The sequence below is a fragment of the Telopea speciosissima genome, chromosome 11, assembly GCF_018873765.1.
Source record: "Telopea speciosissima isolate NSW1024214 ecotype Mountain lineage chromosome 11, Tspe_v1, whole genome shotgun sequence".
Classification (NCBI taxonomy): Eukaryota; Viridiplantae; Streptophyta; class Magnoliopsida; order Proteales; family Proteaceae; genus Telopea; species Telopea speciosissima.
The window spans coordinates 54,938,411-54,958,406 of NC_057926.1; the positions used below are offsets into that span (position 1 = coordinate 54,938,411).

Sequence of the window (19,996 nt, forward strand, 5' to 3'; positions counted from 1 at the left end):
AGGCCCAGTCCAAGCTTGGACCATAAACAATCCAATTTTAGAGAGAGAGAGAGAGAGAGAGAGAGAGAGAGAGAGAAAAGGGCGTATAACAATTAATACATATTTTATTTTTTGGTAAAACAATTAATACATATAAAAGAAAGTAAAATATTTGTACCAAAAAACAAAAGAATGAAAAATATAACATACATTAATTGTTGGAATGCATTCCAAGTCAATTTCGTATTCTTGGATGAAAATACGAAATCTATCTAGAATGCATACCAAATACAGCCTAAGTTTGGCTGCCTTATTCAATTCTTAGAAGGAAATTTTATTAGGACAGAGCTTGGGATGCTTTTCAAAGAACCATCTTCAATGGTCGTATCATCTGGTTATTTTCGTGGTCTAAAATCTGCATGTATGAAAAAACAAAACAATTCAGTCAGGAGATCTATGTGTTGAGTACAAATTCATATATAAGTAGTAGGATCCGACTCCTCTACTTCTGTCTGCTCGATCGCCTTGCCCGAACAAGGTAAGGTGGTACTTTCTAACATGCTTGTGTGTGAGGGCACACGGTAGTACCGGACAGGCGGAAATAGAGGAGTCGAATTGATAAATAGTAACCCTATATGAAGATGATTAGAAAGACTCACATGACAATGGTAGACATATCCAGGTGCAGCAGTAGCATTGAAAGGATATGTTGTATTAGTCTCCACCATATTAAATCTGACTATCGTTGTAGTTTGATATCCAGGTACTATCTTCACTACATTCTTCCATGTCTTCTCATAGTTTGGGATACTTAGCAATTTCCCACTTAAATGGGCTGTCACGTTACACCCAACTGCATCATTCTTCTGTGCAATCATGCAGTTTCTAAATGTATCAAGATCCACCAACTCCTCCACCTTGATCGCTTGAAATGTTGCCAAGTGTATGTGAAGCGGGTGATTATCTTGGGTCAGGTTGATCACCTCCCACACCTCTGTTGTACCAACTTTCGGAAGTTCCGTCACCGGGTCCAAGAAGCTCTTCCCATTAATATACAGATGGGTCGGGTTTCCGGTAGTACTTTCATACTCATACAACACTATATACCTCGTCTTCACTGAACCTTCTGTTGTTGCTGCCGGGTAATTCACTAGGCTTGTCGGAATCTTACAGGGAGAATTCTGGTTTTCTGGTGATATTATGAACTTCATAACATTTCCGGTTAGATTATCCACCGGGTTGCCTGTCGGGTATGGGTAAGGTGCACTATTAGTTAAGACAGATTCGTTGGTGTTTGGAGTTGAAAAGTCAACTATGACATCAGCGGTCTCGGCGGGGGATAAGAGGATACTCTGTGTCTGGACTGGGGAGTTGAGGTAGGACGCATCTGATCCTACTTGGATGAACGGAAGACCATTGGATAATGAGAAGTTAAAAAATCTCGCATTGGAAGCGTTGATGATTCTAAAACGGTACTTCCTTCGTTGGACTTTAAGAAATGGCCAAGCTTTACCGTTAACTATAATGGCATCACCAAAGTATTCTGGTTGCCATTGTGGGTGAATGGAAGGATTGTCACCAGTTGAATTGATGTAAATGGAACCATTCATGTAGAAGCTCCGGTCGAAGACCATCAGGTGCCGATCAAAATCTGGTCCGGATGGGAGATTCCAAGGTTTTTCTAATTTTGGATCACGGATCACATATGGGCCAACCAGGCCTGCTAGGATGTTGACACGTGTTAAACCAAGTGCATGATCATGGTACCATAGGTTACCAGCATGTTGGATGTTCAGGTATGTGTAGGTTGGTTGGGTCCAGGCAGGTCCGGTTTCTCGGTAACTGGAGGTGAACCAAGCATTTGGGTTGCCGTCTTCTTGTGGTGGATGGACACCTCCATGGAGATGGACGACTGTTGGAACCCCACCATGCTTAGGGATGGCACAAGTGACGGTTGGGTCCCATGAGAGGAAGTGGTTCTGAGGAAGGTAATTTTGCCATGTCACTGATGTTTTTATCCCTTTTAGAGCTTCGATGAGTGGTCCAGGTACGGTAGCTGCCTCTGCTGATGTACCATATGCGAAGACTGTCGTTGAAGGGAAATCACGGTGGAATTTCTACACATCATAAAAAATACTAGTAAGTGATTGATCATTGAAGAATACAATAGCTAGACTAGAAGACAGATGCGGTAACAGTTGGCTTGAGGCTAGTGCAGTAGAGCCTATTCAATCCTCGAAAAGATTTGGAGGACCTCTTGTTCCTTATCTAGTTTAGTATTTTTCTATGGATCCAGTTCTGGTGCGACATCAAATGACGATACGTGAATTTAGTGCCATTCGAACAACGAATATCGAACTGAAAATGAGGATTTCAAAAGTAAAAAATCTTTCTCTCCATAGCATATGCACCACATATTTAGATGTTTCAGCTCGATCCATGTTGGTCGAAGAACACTACTCCACGTGTCATCATCTGCTGCCGTGCCAATCGAGGTGCAGCACACCCCCAACCCCCAGAGGAGTCAAATCCATCTCCCCACCTCCGTATCCCCAAAAAAAAAAAAAAAACAAAAAAAACAATAGATATGTTTTCATAATTAAAACAATCTTCCTATGTATAAAGCAGGTTTATGCTTCATCCATATCTTATGGGCAAGAAGTTTATTTATTTATTTTTTGGCCAAATATTCACATAGCTAAAATCAGTTGAGGTAGATGTGTTATTAAGCTCAACATGCTGATGCTGCCACATTGTTACTTGGTGCATGGCCGGATAGGTGTACGGGTGTCAATTGGTTCAGTTTTGATTTTTCGGTTCAATTCAAGATACAACATGTAAAAACCAAAACCAAATAAGAATATATTTTTCAAAACCAGAGCCAAACTTATTCGGTTCGGTTTTTTATTCGATTCCTCATTCAATTTCACATCTAGTCCACTGTTTGGTTTGACATGGTTTGTATCCAGTTTGGATCTTATTTTAGGCGTTTGGGCCAACTTTTTATATATTAACCGGTAAAAATTATCCTTGGTAGGACCATAATCCACAAATATTTTTTCTCCCAAAGATTAGAAAGAAAAAGAATTTAGCATCTACATTGATTAAACATTAAAAAAAGAGTACATATGATTTATGTGGTTGCTTATTTGGTTCGAAATCGTTAAGTTGGTTCGGTCTAACAGTTTCAATCATGAAATCAAAACCAAATCAAATCAAGAAAATATTGCTAATCTTGAAACCAAAATCAAATCAATTTATTTTAGTTCGCTTTGATTCGGGTTTAAAAGGTCGGTTTTGGCTCTAAATTGACACCATTAGATAGGTGGTCGATGTGTAGGGTCCAGACTTCCAAAGTTCTAATGCCAGACCTTTGAGATGTACGTTACGTGTATACTTAGGCTGCCTTATATATGCATTCTTAAAATGCATTCTACGTCAATTTAGCATTGTGAAATGATAAAATCAGTTGACGTAGAATGCATTCCAAGAATGCTTATCAAACGCAGCCTTCTACTAGAAGATTTTAATTGTGGTGAAATTCCAGGAGCAAGAATTTATATACCCATTTCTTCTCGAACATGCCTATAGCGAGATTTCCAGGAGCTGGTGAGCCATGTCGCATTGAATAACCAAAGAGCTTTGGAATTTTTGGGAGCTCATCAACATACATTTTCAGAGAAGCAGCCACTTGCTGAAGGGTTGCTTCTGTTATCGGAGGTGGCGCGGCGGTCGACGACGGTGCTGGGGTGGCTGCTCCACTCCAAATCCTCATACTTAACAGTATAAGGATGGTTAACAATCTGATAGCCTCCATTCTTGTAGTGTTGATTTGTCTGTAAACAGAGCAGCCAAAGGAAATTAGTATGAGTGAGCGAGGTGTGTGCTCAATGCCAATGCCGAGCACAAGATTTAGGATGAATTGGGCAACATTAATGTCACCCGGCCCCTTATATATAACCAGTTAAGAATGCTTTATGGTCACCTTCCAACCTATTTTTTTCGTAGTTTTTTGGAGAACAGCAACGATGATTTTGACTTGTAATTGTATAAGTCGTGTGGGGAAATCCAACTTTGCTGGGCTGACGGCACCAATCTGGGCAGATGCAGAATTCAGACTAACTAAAGCTAGGTAGGGAGGGGGGAACTAGGGGAGACTTAGTATTAGCGCTAGATTAATAGTTAATACTAAGTTAACAAGGTTAATTACTTCTAAGTTAACTAAGTTAAGTAACCCATGACATCTTTTTAATTAGGGAGTACTAACTAATAAAACCTGGAATGGGGGAACAGGATCGGTCACCATTGATTTGAAATCGAATAGTCTTAGATCGAATTGGCCAAGAGTTGAATTCAATCTTATTTGGCCCAACTCTGTTAGACTCAGCAAAGAATCAAGGTCAATCGGAATTTGCACTGGTCATCATCAATTCTAGTTATTCCAGTCTGGTTTTTTCAAAATCATGTTCTTAATTATCAAACAAATTTTCTCACATTTTGCAAGTAAAACTGCGCCAGATAATGGCTTCTAGCCCCCCTACAAGCATTAGACTGAAAAAATTTGGTTGACTGAGCTTTAATTATTTTGTAAACTTTCAATTCCAAAAGTTTGAACCGTTACGTAGAGGGACTCCCAAGTGTATAAGGGGGGTTATAGGCTTGTTAGTGACCAATATAAGACTCAATTTGTGTTGCAAACACATGGACACAATGAAAACTCGTTCTAATATACCATGTAAAGTTTTCATCCCAAAAGTTGAAAATGTTAGAGAGAGAGACTCCCAAACCTATAGGCTTGTTAGTAGGCGATATGGGACTTATCTCCCAACATAGTTATAGGGTCAGGGTAAGCAATCAACATTCAAACATCAAAGCAATTACTTCTGAAGTGGGAAGGTCCTCTTTAGAGAGAACAAATAAGTAATGTCCATTCTTTTTTGTATCCTTTTTTATTTTTCACATTTTATTGGCATCATATATAGGAGAATCAGTAATAAAAAAGGTTGGGTCAAATGGTAAAATATGGATGGTTAGTTAGTCGGTTATATCAATGAAGAAAAAGTTCAAAAGTTTGAATTCACTCGTGATTCGTAATGTGATTTATTAAATTTACAGTTAATTTAAATTTAAAAGACATCTGCAATGATTTGTCCCATCATCTAATGTGATCATACCATTTTTTGTTGGTATTTTGTAACTTTGTGAACTTTTTTATTAATGATTTTTAAAATACAAAAATTTCAAAAATACCTCTGGTATGGGTGGGCTTTGGAGTTGTGTCTATACATTATAGAGATGAACCTCTACATCCAAACATGGAAAAGTGTATCTTTTAGAAACATCTAGGGATCTACAAATGTGGAGAGCTATATGATATTTTTTTTGGTAATGGAGAGGTATATGATATAACTTATGGACAAGTGTATCTTCTAGAAACATCTAAAGAGATCTAGACACAATGTATGTGGACAAATGTCTCTTTAAGAAGCATGTGTCTATATGTAGAGACATGCTTGTATAAAGAGGTGCATCCATCAGCCTTGATTTAGAAACTTTTTCAAACAATCAAATTTTTTTTTGGCAGGCAATTAAATCTCTATTATTCATTTCGAATGCATATATATATCTTTTGTTTTTTTTTTTTTTTTTTTTTTTTTTTTTTTTTTTTTTTTGATATTCATCTAGGTATACCTGAATGTTAAACATTTGTATTTTCACTTTTAATTAAAATCTTGCTCACCTTTAGTAAAAATTCATTTTGAATGGGTGTCCGTAATGTTCAGACTTGTGTGTTGTTACTTCGGTACTTCCCCTCTATAAATTGCTAGAAGGAGGTGGCCATCCTTCATGGGATTCAAATCTTTTACCTTCTCTCTTTCGTTCACACACTTTTTCTCTCTCTTGAAAAACATGTGCTCGTTTAGCAAGCCTTTGATGAGAGGAAACGTGTGATTTTTTTTTATTTTTTTTTGGTAAAATAGGACGCGTGTGATGAGCACAAGAATAGTTATGAATTGGACGTTCTACTAACCCTATAAATAATAATAAAAAATGGCGTACATGTTTACCAGATCACAGACAAACTGATCTATTTCAAACCAATTTGTTTGGAAATTAAGTTGGATTTGTTAAACAAACCCGAACTTTAAAAAGTTTTAATCGCAAGCAGCTGCACCCCATGGCCTCATCCCTTTCCATGTTTAGAATTATTTAATGGAAAAATTACACTGCTGAGTCTGCGACCACACGAGGTTTGTCGTAAATACAAAGTGACCCCTGTGTTTATAAATTATACAGTCGCACCCTTTCGATTGGACGGTGTTAAATAATACAATGTAAAATGCCAATTTTACCCTCTTCTAATATTATTAACCAAAAACTGTTAAATAATACAATGTAAAATGACAACTTTGCCTTCTTCAAATCCTCTTTCCTCTCTAACCCTTTCTTCTTCTTCTTGATTTTTTTTTTTTTTTTTTTTGGCTTCTTCTTCTCCTTGGTTGCCGTCGTCGCTTTCATCGCTGCCATTCCGGCCAACCCACAGCTCCAGGAGGATAAGGAATGCAGAATTCCGGAGAAGCAAAAACCTCTTCTCTTCTCCACGCTCTCCTTTAGCCACTTCTCTCTGTTCTCCTTCCTTCTCTTCTTGATGAAGACAACCACTTCCAACGCCGCTGCTTCTAATTTCTTTTCTCCGTACCATCCAACTAAGATTATCTCTCTCAGTTGCGGCTCCTCTTCAACGATTCCAATCTTATCTCTTGATTAAATAGTATATTTAATACGAAAATAAAAGGCTACTAGACTTCGTGAAGCTTGCGCTAAGACACGAAATGGGAGAAATAACCGCCTCGCCCCAAGAAATGAAAAATTCCCACACTTGTTGGATGCCCCCATGCATTCTCTCATTGGCCAGACTGCCTCTGTCCAACCCTGTTATAGACCTATTGCAGAGGGATGACGAAATAGACATGGAATGATTCTTTTAACTATATTTGATGCAGGCCCAGGCCTGCATGCCAAACTAAACCAAGACCAAGATTCAAATCGGTTCAAACTATACCACATCATCAAGGTCGATTTACACCTTGTCATGTGGATTTGACTTCAAGAAGACCTCTAACCGATGGCACGCTGCCCTTAGCCGATTTCTATAATTCATTACCTTCACATTCCTATATTTTAGGAATTGGAAAATCTATCTAAGAGGTATCGGTTTTAAAGGAAAGACAATCTAATAGAGTTGGGTTTTGGGAAGAATTGATTAATGAGATCTCTCCTTGTTTTATTTCTTTCCTATATTTTAGTAAGGCTTTTGTTGATTAGAATATCAACAAAAGAGAAGACGCCACATGGACAACAACCTTGCATAGTTTTGACTTTTGAGAGTTCTCCCTCCTTGGGAAGAATTTTGAGGAGAGAGAGAGAGAAATTCTTTAATTTAGTTTTTATTAATTTTGGTATTTCTAATTGTCAAGGAGTGTAGCTTAGATTAGGATTAACTTTTCCTTTATTTTATGATGTAAATTTTGATTTAATTGTAGTCGTAGGATAGAATGCAATTAATGCTTGCAAATTAGATTTTATTTTTCTTTCTATGCTCATTCAATAGTGTAAATAGGAGAATATTGTGGTGAATGCACTCTATGTCTTTTCATTATCAGTGAAGGTATATATATATACAAGTATAGATGGAGAAATTCTCTCCCTAATCTAAGGTAATTGATCCCTTTATAAAAGGGAACTGGATATACAAGGTATGAATGTAAAGATGGAAGGATATAGTTGTACATGATACAGGATAAGGATGTACAGGTGGAAGGATAAGTCTGTACAGCTAAGTGAAACGGTAATAAATAGTGACAAATTGATTAAAGAAATTTTATTCAGTTGAATATTGTGGAACTTTGTAGTGTTATACCTTATAACCTTAGAAAGTTACATTGCTTCCTTGAAAAGTTGTAAATCTTCATGTATCCTTAAAGAGTCATGTTAAACCCTTTAAAATGCCTTCTTGACTCTCCCGATCCATATCTCATAATTTTCTAAATATTGACTTCCATACCATTTTATTAAAGCTTAGTTTTGCGACATGGTAAAACCGTCTTGGCCTGCAATTAATTTCACAACTTAAAGCATGGGAAAAGAGAGGGAGAATGATTTGTGATGTACGCTATTGCCATAGTCCAAACTCGACAGTTTGCATTATTCTCTCATTAAAGAATCCCTAATTTCATCTTTATTTATCAATAATATATATAAATCAGAAATATCTACAGAAACATTATTTGATGTAGTTTTTGTTGACTCTATTACAATATTTGATTTTAGAACGTGGGATCCAATTCATCAACAATAAGAATCAAACTAAAATTTTGAGAACTATAGATTACATGAGTTAATATCCTATATAACTTATTAGTAACTCAAGTTTGGTTTCCATTTTTCCTTGTTCAAAGAGTCAACTTCATTGGTCGTATCATCTCATTATCCTCATGGTCCAAAATCTGCATAAATGAGAAACAAAAGATTAGTAAGAGATTATATAACTAACAAAGACAGAGGGTGGGACTTGGTGCAACGGTATATAATTAAGGTTGCTCCATTGTGATCAAATGGTCACGGTTCGAGTCTGGAAACAGTTTCTGTGTAAAAGCAGGGATAAAGTTGCATGCATTATGATCCTCCCCAAACCTATATGTGATGGGAGTCTCGTGCATTAAATACGCTCTTTTTTTTTTCTTTTTTATTTTATATAAGTAACCAAGAGGATATCCATGATTAAAGAAGCTTACATGACAATGGTAGACATATCCAGGTGCAGCAGTGACATTGAAGGGATATGTTGTATTGGTCTCCACCATATTAAACTTGACAACCACAGTAGTTTGATATCCAGGCTCTATCTTCACTACATTCTTCCATGTCTTCTCATAGTTAGGGATTGTTAACAATTGCCCAATCGCATAGTCTGTCACGTTGCATGCAATTGCATCGTTCTTTGCTGTCATACAATCGGAGAACGTAGTTTCATTTACCAACTCTTGAACCTTGATTGCCTGGAAGGTGGCTAAATGGATGTGGAGTGGGTGATTATCTGGGGTCAAGTTGATCACCTCCCAAACCTCGCTGGTACCGGATCTCGGAGTTTCCGTCACCGGATCCGAGAAGCTTTTCCCATTAATATAGAGATGGGTTGGGTTTTCGGTAGCACTATCATACTCATACAACACGATATACCTCTTCTGCACTGCACCTTCACTTGTTGCTACCGGATAATTCACTAGGCTTTTTGGGATTTTTGAATTATCGGGGCGGGTCGGATTACCCGATGCAATGATGAACTTCATGACGTTTCCGCTCAGCTGGTCTACCGGGCTGCCTGTCGGGTACGGGTAAGGTGCAGTATTGGTTAAGATAGACTCATTGGTTTGAGAAGGTGAGAAGTCAATTACAACATCGGCAATCTCAGCGGGGGCTAGGAGAATACTCTGAGTCTGGACTGGGGAGTTGAGGTATGATGAATCAGATCCTATTTGGACGAATGGGAGGCCATTGGATAAGGAGAAGTTAAAGTATCTTGCATTGGCGGCATTGATGATCCTAAAACGGTACTTCCTTCGTTGGACCTTAAGATATGGCCAAGCCTTACCGTTAACTATAATGGCATCACCAAAATATTCTGGTTGCCATTGTGGGTGAATGGAGGGGTTATCACCAGTTGAGTTGATGTAGATGGATCCATTTTTGAAGAAGCTTCGATCGATGATCATCAAGTGCCGATCAAACTCTGATCCAGATGGGAGGTTCAAAGGGTTTTCTACTTTTGGATCACGGATGACGTAAGGCCCAATCAGGCCTGCTAAGAGGTTGACACGTGTTAATCCAAGTGCATGATCATGGTACCATAAGTTACCGGCAGCTTGGACGTTTGGGTATGTGTAGGTTGCTTGGGTCCATTGAGAGCCGGTATCATTGAAATTGGAGGTGAACCAGGAAAGTGGGTGACCGTCGTCTTGTGGTGGATGGACGCCACCATGGAGATGGACAACCGTTGGAACTCCACCATTCTTAGGGATGGCAGTGGTGATGGTGTGGTCCCATGAGAAGATGTGGTTTTGAGGAAGGTGATTCTCCCATGTCACTGATGTTGGCACCTGTTTCAAGGCCTCGATCACTGGTCCAGGTATGGTTGCCTCCTCTGCCGATGTACCATATGCGAAGACTGTTGTTTTAGGTAAATCACGGTGGAATTTCTGCATGAGCATGAAAAAACCAAATACTATTAATACGTGATTGATCTTAATTTAACGCATACCATAAGTGGAATTTTTTCACTATCAAATACAAGCTTCCTTTGTAAAGATGTTGCTCGCTTGTTAAAGACTTGGGTAGAACTCATCCTTAATGTCTAGCCATTAAAGAAAAAGGTTCCTAAATACCTAGGAAAATTATTTCCTCCAGTTCTCTGCCCGGCCTAGTTCTCCGAGTGCCTCTAATAAATTTATTTTTTTTTTGGGGGGTTGTGGTTGACTCAACCCAAGCGTGTTCGGGTAGGGGTAGGGTGGTCATTGCGCCCCCTCTCGTTAGAGGCACTGGGGAACTAGCCGGGCATGGAACTGGAGGGGATAAAGATTATATAATTCTCTATATCGAACTATTCACATCCGATGTGAGATTATTACTTTGGTCTTCTGCGTGGAACCCCAACAATGCATAAGTACGAGAATTCTTGCATCCATCCATAAGCGGTGCATGATGGAATGCAATTCTAGCTCTTTTGCTTTAAATGATTATTAAAATCTAATTTATGATGGATGCAATAAGATTATTTCTTTTGAAATCTTTATCACCTAAATTAAACTAGGTGCATGTGCACGTGCACATGCACGTAAATATGAGAGGCAATCATATGTCCATTTTTGCCATTTAAAGGGGATGAGGGGTATTTATGAAAACAAAACGGACATGTGGTTGCCTCTCAAATGTACGTACGTGCAAATGATATCCATTTTCAACTTCTAGGGGGTGCCGAGGGGTGGTTTTTGTAAGGATTAGCTAGAAGAGGAAGAATTTATATACCCATGTCTTCTCGAACATGCCTATGGTGAGATTTCCAGGTGCTGGTGAGCTGCGGTGTTGCATTGAATAACCAGAGAGCTTTGGAATTTGGGGGGAGCTCATCAACATACATTTGCAGAGAAGCAGAAACTTGGTGAAGGGTTGCATCAGTCACCGGAGTTTCCGCAGCGGTTGACGGTACTGGGGTGAGCGCTCCACCACAAATCAGCACGATTAACACTACAAAGATTGATAATAATCTGTTATCCCCCATTCTTGTAGACTTGAAGTGTTGATTTGTCTGTAAACAGAAAGCCAAAGTAAAACAAGTCAGTTTATGGAATGGATATACGGAAGTCATTAAATTGGGTTAAGGCACTACTGTGAGAGAGAAGGTCCCTTGTATAAGCACCCTTGTTTCGAATCAAACTAACCTTAATTTGGGAATGAAAATTATCCAGAGAAAAGAAAAGAATGGATGAGACAAGGCGTGTGGTGAGCAACAAGATTGATGATGAATTGGCCATACTACTCACCCCTATATATATATAATCGAGCAATGACTACTAATTGCAACATTCCTTGACCACATGCAAAGTCTCCTATTTCAAACCCAAAGCCGCGTGCAGGCGCAATTCAAATTGGCTGCCTAAGCAAGCAATATGGTGGGTTTTTAGTTGAATCCATCAAACAAATTGGTTTAGTTTGCAACTTCACCAGATTGTCCCTTCCCTTGCGATCATTAGAAATGTTTAAATTAATAAAATGGTGGAAAGCTAGTAGGGTTACTTTTAAGTAAGTGGAAAAATTTCTACCTTTGTCTTCTCATTCTTCTCCGGCCTCCATCTTCTTTACGTGGGTGCGGGAGTGGGTGTGTGTGGACAAGAGAGGATCCAAATTGTGTTTGGTTTCTTAGGTGACATGACCTAATTAAGAGTCCAATCAATACACTGAATGAAGAGGGTTCATAAACATACCTTGATTAAGATCAGTTTGAATGCATGGATTCTCTCTTAAATTCTCTTATTAAGGATTTGTATGAACCAAAGAAATTAAGAGCCTTTGTGCTTTTCTACTTCCCTAGTTCGATCTTTTTTTTCTCTTTCCTAAAAGGTTGTCTGGGTTAAATAAAATTAGGAAGAAAAATGGGGGAAAAGGAGCCCCACTTCAGCGGTTCTGCACTTTGAAGTTACAGTCCTAGACACGTATATCTTTAATATTGTTTGTTAAAGCCTAGCTATTCAGCTATTAGTTAATGTATTGACGAACACAGTGGGTTAATCTCACTGCCCACCATTTCTAAGGAGCTAAATTACAGTGCCAAAATAATAATAGAGACAGAGATTTATATCTGTTCGTTTATATTAGGGCATCTTATACCCCAAGCCAATAGTGGATAACTAAATAATATATAAATGTGGAGAAAAAAAAGAGACCCACATATTTTATAAAGAGAGGAGAAAAAAACTGTGAAAGGCAAGTACACACTGGAAACATGTATTTCTTTTTCTCATAATATATATGCAGTAACTCTAATCTTAGCAAAGTGTTGAGGGTACAATGTCTTGTATTCAGTCGCATACACTTGTGTGGTGATTCCAAAGGGTTGTTAAGAGGTCGTAAGACCTGAAAAGCTACATGGGTATTTTGGTAATATGTATCTATGTAGTGTTTCACTATATATTTATAGCAAGATGATTTTCTCTAAAAGAATCTAAGAGAGATGTGAGGAGGAATGGTTATAATCTATTCTCCATCAATACTGATGCAGGTCTCATCTCACCGTGGATGAAGTAATTAAACAATCTTGTCAAATCATGTAAATCATTGTATACATTATATGATTGACGTTTACCATTTCAATTATTTTCTTCGTCAATTTACATTCTTGGTTTTTTTGTTTTTTAACAAGTAAGTGGTGGGATAGACTTTCCTCTTTTAATTATTCTTCTCCTTTCTCCACATTGAATCAAAATTCTTAAAAGTTTGGAATTTGCTAGCTTTTTGACTGGCTCTTTTTCCGTCTGAACCATTTGAGAGTCTTATGATCTTGTTTGAAAAGAAAGCTATACAGCTGGTTCTAAAGCTATATACCTCTCTTAGGTTGCACGCTATGAAACCGTTCAAGACGTCATTGAAGATGTCATTGTAATAAATAAAGACGTTCTTTTTATCATTTTGATGTTGGCCTTGAATATCTAGAAGTTTAATTAAATAAAAAATTGCTCCTTTTGGCGTTTGGACCTTTGAAGGCATGAAAGAATCCTATTAATCCATCCAAATTTGACTATCTGTTATTATCATCTTAATTTGCCTGTCTGTCAATTTTCTCAATTCCTCCAATAAAAGGAGGTGGACTCCACTTGAACAGTATATTCGGGCAAGGGGTAAGGTAGTCATTTCTATCCCTCATTAAATGTAATTGAGGAAATTGAAGAGCAGACAAATTGAGCGGCTAAAGATTCGTGGGTGTAAACCTCCGACTTTGATGTTGCAAGTCAATCAGTTACCCTTTTTGTTTTTGTTTATGAAAATACTTAGAAGGGATTACATGTTTACACGTGAAAGGTAGGCTCGATCTAATCATTACATCTAATTCATAACTAACTCAATATTATATTTCAACATGTGTCTAAACATCCATGGAGGAAGGTTTTAAATTCCATTTTATTCTTAGAATGGAGATTTTTAAAGGGTTATTTTGGGATCTATTTCTTGGTCTTTTATGCATACGTTTAAGTTAACTAATTGTGTGGTGGATATCTTGGTTAACAAAGCCATTTTTGAAATATTCAGGTCATATCGCACTTTTGGTTTTTTAAGTTTTAATTGGTTTTTTATTGCTGATGGCAATGTCGTAGGTGAGGGATGTAGTCAATTTAGATTTGAGGTGGATGTTGATGGTTATGCCGAAGGTCATCCCGTAGATGTGTCTTCCTTATATTGTATTGGTTTGGGTTCACTTAGACTTTATCTTTGTAAAATTTTCATATTAATATATCTTTTGTTGATCTTTAGAAATTTTTTTTTTAACAATTATTTTTAGGAGAAAGTTTTCCTTCACCATAACATCCTCGGGTTCACAAACCTATATAGGATTTTAACATGTTTCGCAAAATGCCATTCTCAATACTCTCCCGCAAGCATCTGAAGACCCATGATGAATGAATTCCTATTCACCATATGGCTAAGGAAAACCCAGTCCAATTTTTTGAGTCAGCTTAAAAGGGTTTTATTTAAAAGTGAATGGCAGTTATGCCAATTTTTTTTAGGAATTTTATCCTCTCAAGGGGCAGTGTACTGACCCGACGTTCTTAGAGTTTTAATCCTGTCAACTGCAATGATCACCATTGGATGCACTTTAAATGTGCAGTAAAAATCCTTTTTTTTTTTTTTTTTGGTTATTCAATATATTGTTGCCCTTAGATGTTATCAAAAAGCCAAACACCAAGAAGCTTTTTAAGAACCAAATACACATTACATTTTTAATGCTCACACCTGCTTCAACGTACTAGATGATATTCAACTTAATTTTTGAGCACCTCCATTTTTCCAATTAACAGATTTCATTCTTCCAATAGCTGAAATGTGTAGAGAAATTATTTAGAGTTGGACGAGAGCTATAGAAAGAACCAACGCTTTTCTATTTTGCAAGCACATTGTTAGGTGTCAAATTAAACCTGGTGAGGGGTTAAGAGGGATCCACATGAACCTAGTGTGAAGACACTGATCTTGGATTGATTCAGATGGCCAAGTTTTGTTCATTCAGATGTTGTCTGGGGTGCCTAAGAAAGACCGAGATATTGGTTCCTTTGAATAGAAATTTTATCTTTGGAATTAGTTGATTGTTTTAAGTTTTCTGCTAATGGCAATGCCAAAGGTGGAAGTTTAAAGATTTTAGTTAGTTTTTGCATTGTCTTAAAGTCTCTGCTGATGGCAATGCCGAATGTGGAGTTTCAGGTCAAGATTTAGCATTGGGGAAAGTTTTCGTACACGACCGTATGCATGCACGATTGTGTCCCCTCTCACAAAGAGTTGGAAAAGTCATAAACCCCCACCCATTAATTAATGCCATGAAACTCCCATCCTCTCACATGGATGGCTTACACAGCCATGTATGAAAACTTTCCGCTTTAGCATTTATACTCTTGTATCTTATTATCTGGGTATGCGTGGATTCTGGTATTTATATTATTATAATCATTTATTGACCGTATGTATACATGCAAATATATTATAAGAAAACAAATGCAGCCCTAATAAAATAACTCGTTAGATTATTAGGGCTGCCAACCGATGCATTCTTTTCTTCTTCTTTCATCATTTTTTTTTAATTATTTTCAAATTTTTTTGGTCATGTGCCTTAACCTACGTGAGGTTTTCATGTAAGTTGCTTGCTATGGGGATCCAGATCCTCTACGGTGCGCTGCCCGTAACGGCCTGTGCAGCGCAGATTGAGCCACGCGTGCAAAAATCGTCTTACCCCTGCCCAAACACCTTGCCCGAGCGGGGGTAAGGCAGTCATTGCGTGCACGGCCCAGTCTGCGCCGCATAGGCCGCTACGGACAGTTGCGCCGTAGACGATCTGAATTGTTGCTATGGAGGATTTAGGTTAATAGAAAACCTACTATGGAGGGCACATGCCGGGATGTGTCTGGCACAGCCCAGTAGGGCTGTAAATGAATAACCGAAAATTCAAATTCGATCTGTATCCATATCCGTTTAGGGGCATCTGTATTCGATTAGAGATATCTGGAAAAAAAATCCAAATACTCCGATAAAAATCCGAATCCGAATACTTAATTATAAAAAATTAAGTAAATAACGATCTTGAGGGTTTTTGAAGATTCAACAGGTTCTAGAATATGAGGAAAAGAGAACCATGATCTAAAACTATAGATTGAGAGTGAATTGAATCCACTAGGGGGAGGAAGGTTCGGGTTACACAAGGCAGAGGTGTAAACGGATGGTCGAAAATCCGAATTCGATCCGCATCGAATCCATCCAAATCCGTTTAGAGGTATCCGTATTCGATCAGAAAATATCCGAATCCGATTACATCGATCCGTATCCAAGCCGAATCCGATCCGTTTATAGACCTACGGACCATCGGATGCCTCATTGGACACTCATTGGGTGATGCCCTCCAAGGAGAGCAGCCCAATCTAACATTCTTAGAGAGAAGTTGAGTTTTCCAACGAATGGGAGGCGATTGGATGAAAGTTACTATTAGAGAATGATCAAGTGGACAGTAATTGCACAAAATGTGAAAGCCAACTAAAGTCTTGCTTACGTTCTCTGTTTCACATATAAGTGATGCAATGAAGATGCTTACCGCCCATCGTCATGCCTTTAACACACTCGTATTAAGGGTATCTTGTATTACAACACAAGTTCTATTCAGAGCACTCATAGGATGCTATCAAGAAAAGCAGGCAAGGAGACTACAACAGGGGTTGCAAGGGGCATTGGAGATGGTATACGTAGAGCTACAAATTTGGATAGATGGCGTGGTGTTGGGACTTATTCTAATGTTTATTAAATATTGTTGGGGTTGGTGGTGTCTTTTATTTTGCGGGTCTTTACAATTACTATCGGATATGTATTTATAATTGGGTAAGGTTTTGGGTTCATTAATATATGTACCGCTTTGGGATTTTTGGGTTCCTTACAAATTGTCTCCGTCGAAAAAATCTAAACACAAGTACTAAGAAATCACACTCGAGGTGGAAAGTAGTGTAGAGAGTTTTTTGAATTAACAAGAAATTTCTAATTCTCTTGGGTGAATGTAAGCATTCATGTGAAGGAAAATCATTATATGGATGATTTTAGGGTTTTTGGATTCTCTACAAATTGTCTATGTTGGAAGAACCTAAACACATGTAAAGGGAAATCACATTGTACGTGAGGTGGAAAGTGGTCTAGAATTTTTCTCTGAATTAGTGAACAATCTCTGATTCTCTTAGGGGAATATAAGCATTTATGTCGAACCACGTTAAATTCCTCATGTTATATGTAGTTATATGCTTGAGTTCTTCCTTGTAATTGCACAATCGTCTCCAATAAAAGTGTCAAAAACTTTACCTTTGTTGAAGTCTTCGGATATTCAGATGACGGATGGGATTTTTTAAAACTTGAAAACTCCACTCCAAATTCTTTTTGTTGAGTGGATTTATATAAAACAAGGATCAATTGCGGCTGGGTTTACCCAAGGCCCAATCAATTGGGCCCTAAAATCGTCCTAAGTTCCTATATCAGGCCTTACCCTGAAACATTTATATATAAGCTGGGCTAGCTTGGTTGATGTCTACCCAGACTAAGACTTACCCAGGCCCAGTCCAAGCTTGGACCATAAACAATCCATTTTTAGAGAGAGAGAGAGAGAAGGGCGTATAACAATTAATAGATATTTTATTTTTTGGTAAAACAATTAATACATATTAAAGAATGAAAAGTATAACATACGTTAATTGTTGGAATGTATTCCAAGTCAATTGCGTATTCTTGGGTGAGAATGCGAAATCAATCTAGAATGCATACCAAACACGGCCTAACTTTGGCTGCCTTATTCAATTTTGAGAAAGAAATTTTATTAGGACAGAGCTTCGGATGCTTTTCAAAGAACCATCTTCAATGGTCATATCATCTGGTTATCTTCATGGTCTAAAATCTGCATGTATGAAAAAACAAAACAATTCAATCAAGAGATCTATGTGTTTAAGAGTACAAATTCATATATAAGTAACCCCTATATGAAGAGGATCCAGATCCTCTATCGTATGTTGCCCAGAACGGTCTGAGCGGTGCAGACTGAGCTGCACGTGCAAAGACCGCCTTACCCCCACTGGGCCGCACAAGCCGCTACGGGCACCTGCGCCGTAGAGGATCTGAATTGCTAAGATGATTAGAAAGACTCACATGACAATGGTAGACATATCCAGGTGCAGCAGTAGCATTGAAAGGATATGTTGCATTAGTCTCCACCATATTAAATCTGACTATCGTAGTAGTTTGATATCCAGGTACTATCTTCACTACATTCTTCCATGTCTTCTCATTGTTAGGGATATTTAGCAATTCCCCACTTAAATGGGCTGTCACGTTACACCCAATTGCATCATTCTTCTGTGTCATCATACAATTTTTAAATGAATTAAGATCCACCAATTCCTGCACCCTCAGCTCTACTTGCCACGCCAACTGCCACATTTGACTCTACCTGGTATCCTGATTCAGGTGCAACACATCACCTGACTGCTGATTTAGAAAATATGAATGTCAACACTCCTTATACTGGTTTCGATCAAGTTAGAGTGGGTAATGGAGTAGGTTTGCCCATACATCATACTGGAACTTCTATATTTTCTACTCCTCCTCATTCTTTTACCGCCCACAGGTTGGTTTCCCTAACCCTTCTCCCTAACCTTTTCCCAACACCGCCACACCATCCGCCCACCACACATACCCCAACCCGACAACCCACTTCCCCTCTTATCCTCATCCTAACCCGCCACTTCTACCCACTCCCCATCCATCCACTGTTTTACCTTGGTACCACGATCTGGTGCATTTCACCATGTAAGCGCTTTTCTCGGATTATTATCACATGTGACATGGATCAAACTATCTATAGTAACACAACTGGTTGGTCATCACATGCGGATTATACACGCTCTATTTTAGTCATCTAATATTGGTTTCCCATTCTTTGTATCACCCAATATTGGGTTACCTTGTTTAAATCTAATTGTATGTCATGTATATATATCCCTTTTGGGACTATGAATAAATTGAAGATCATTATTCACTCTAACAAGAGAGAAGGTGGTAGTGTAATATAGTATAAACAACCGTGTTTCGAATCAAACTAACCTTTAATTTGGGAATAAAAATTATCCAGAGAAATAATGGATGAGACAAGGCGTGTGGTGAGCACAAGAATGATGATGTATTGGCCGTACTATTCAGCCTATTTATACTATTCAAGGGCCCATAGGTCAACAAAAAAAAAAAAAGATTTAATTAAAATTTTTTTTAATAGAAAGAGGCTGCTTTGTTTAATCATGGTGTAAAATACATGGAAGGAGTATTAAGTATTAACAAACTCCGCAGTCCATGGAATGGAAATGGACTATACTGTCGTATACGTAACCGACAGAGACCTCGTTGCCAGAGAATCAACAAATCTATTTTCCTCCCTTAAAACATAAGAAAAAAATACATGAAGATAATTGATAATTTCACATATGGTGATCACATCATGCATGTTTACTTGAACACATGAAATATCCTAACTAGCTATTTCAAACCCAAAGACGTGTGGGGGCGATTTTAGTTGAATCCATCTAACAAATTGAAACTTTAATTAAATTTTTTTTAATATGCAACGCACCAGATTGTCCCTTGCTTTGCAATCATTAGAAATGTTTAAATTGTCTAATCAAGTGGCTGATCATCTTTCCAAGTTGAAGTCATCTATTGGCTGGGAGGAATTCTCTTTTGAGTCTTTGCCCTCGAAGATCCAAGCCTGTATAGTTAGGGATCTCAGGGGATGCAGACATGCTCGTCTAACATGTAATTAAGAGATCTCTTTTTGTTTTGTGAGGGCCTGTTGTTTTGGCCTTCTGTTTTTTTTTTTTATTCTCTCTTTCCCTCTTTGATATTTTATTTAATATAAAGCTTTCCTTTTCCAGAAAAAAAAATGTTTAAATTAATAAAATTATGAACAACTAAGGTCAGTCCATTGAATTACAATTTTTGGAAAGAGTGGAAGGCTAGAGTTACTTTTAAGTAAGTGGAAAGCATGGATCTCTTAAATTCAATTATTATGGAGGGGAAATTTTCATCAACACCCCTTCTGTTGGACCGTGGAATTAATACCACCCCACTAAAGACCAATATATCAATTTGAGCCCAAATACTAACGGAAATATCTGAGTAACAATTAAATAGTGAT

General features: G+C 38.0%; 2 protein-coding genes across 2 annotated transcripts; both read right to left on the bottom strand.

Annotated features, from left to right (window-relative positions):
• Positions 1-340: 340 nt before the first annotated feature.
• On the bottom strand, positions 341-3,818 carry LOC122645655 (multicopper oxidase LPR1 homolog 1-like). The gene is made up of 3 exons (XM_043838973.1): positions 3,545-3,818; positions 639-2,096; positions 341-394 (listed from the first exon to the last, which is right to left on the bottom strand). The coding sequence occupies exons 1-3, from the start codon at positions 3,794-3,796 to the stop codon at positions 341-343; spliced, it is 1,764 nt and encodes a 587-aa protein (XP_043694908.1). The 5' UTR covers positions 3,797-3,818.
• A 4,603-nt stretch (positions 3,819-8,421) lies between these two features.
• LOC122645381 (multicopper oxidase LPR1 homolog 1-like) lies at positions 8,422-10,381 on the bottom strand. Its single transcript, XM_043838690.1, has 3 exons — positions 10,298-10,381; positions 8,775-10,235; positions 8,422-8,486 (listed from the first exon to the last, which is right to left on the bottom strand). Exons 1-3 carry the CDS (start codon positions 10,379-10,381, stop codon positions 8,433-8,435), a joined length of 1,599 nt encoding a protein of 532 aa, XP_043694625.1. The 3' UTR covers positions 8,422-8,432.
• Between the last annotated feature and the right edge of the window lie 9,615 nt (positions 10,382-19,996).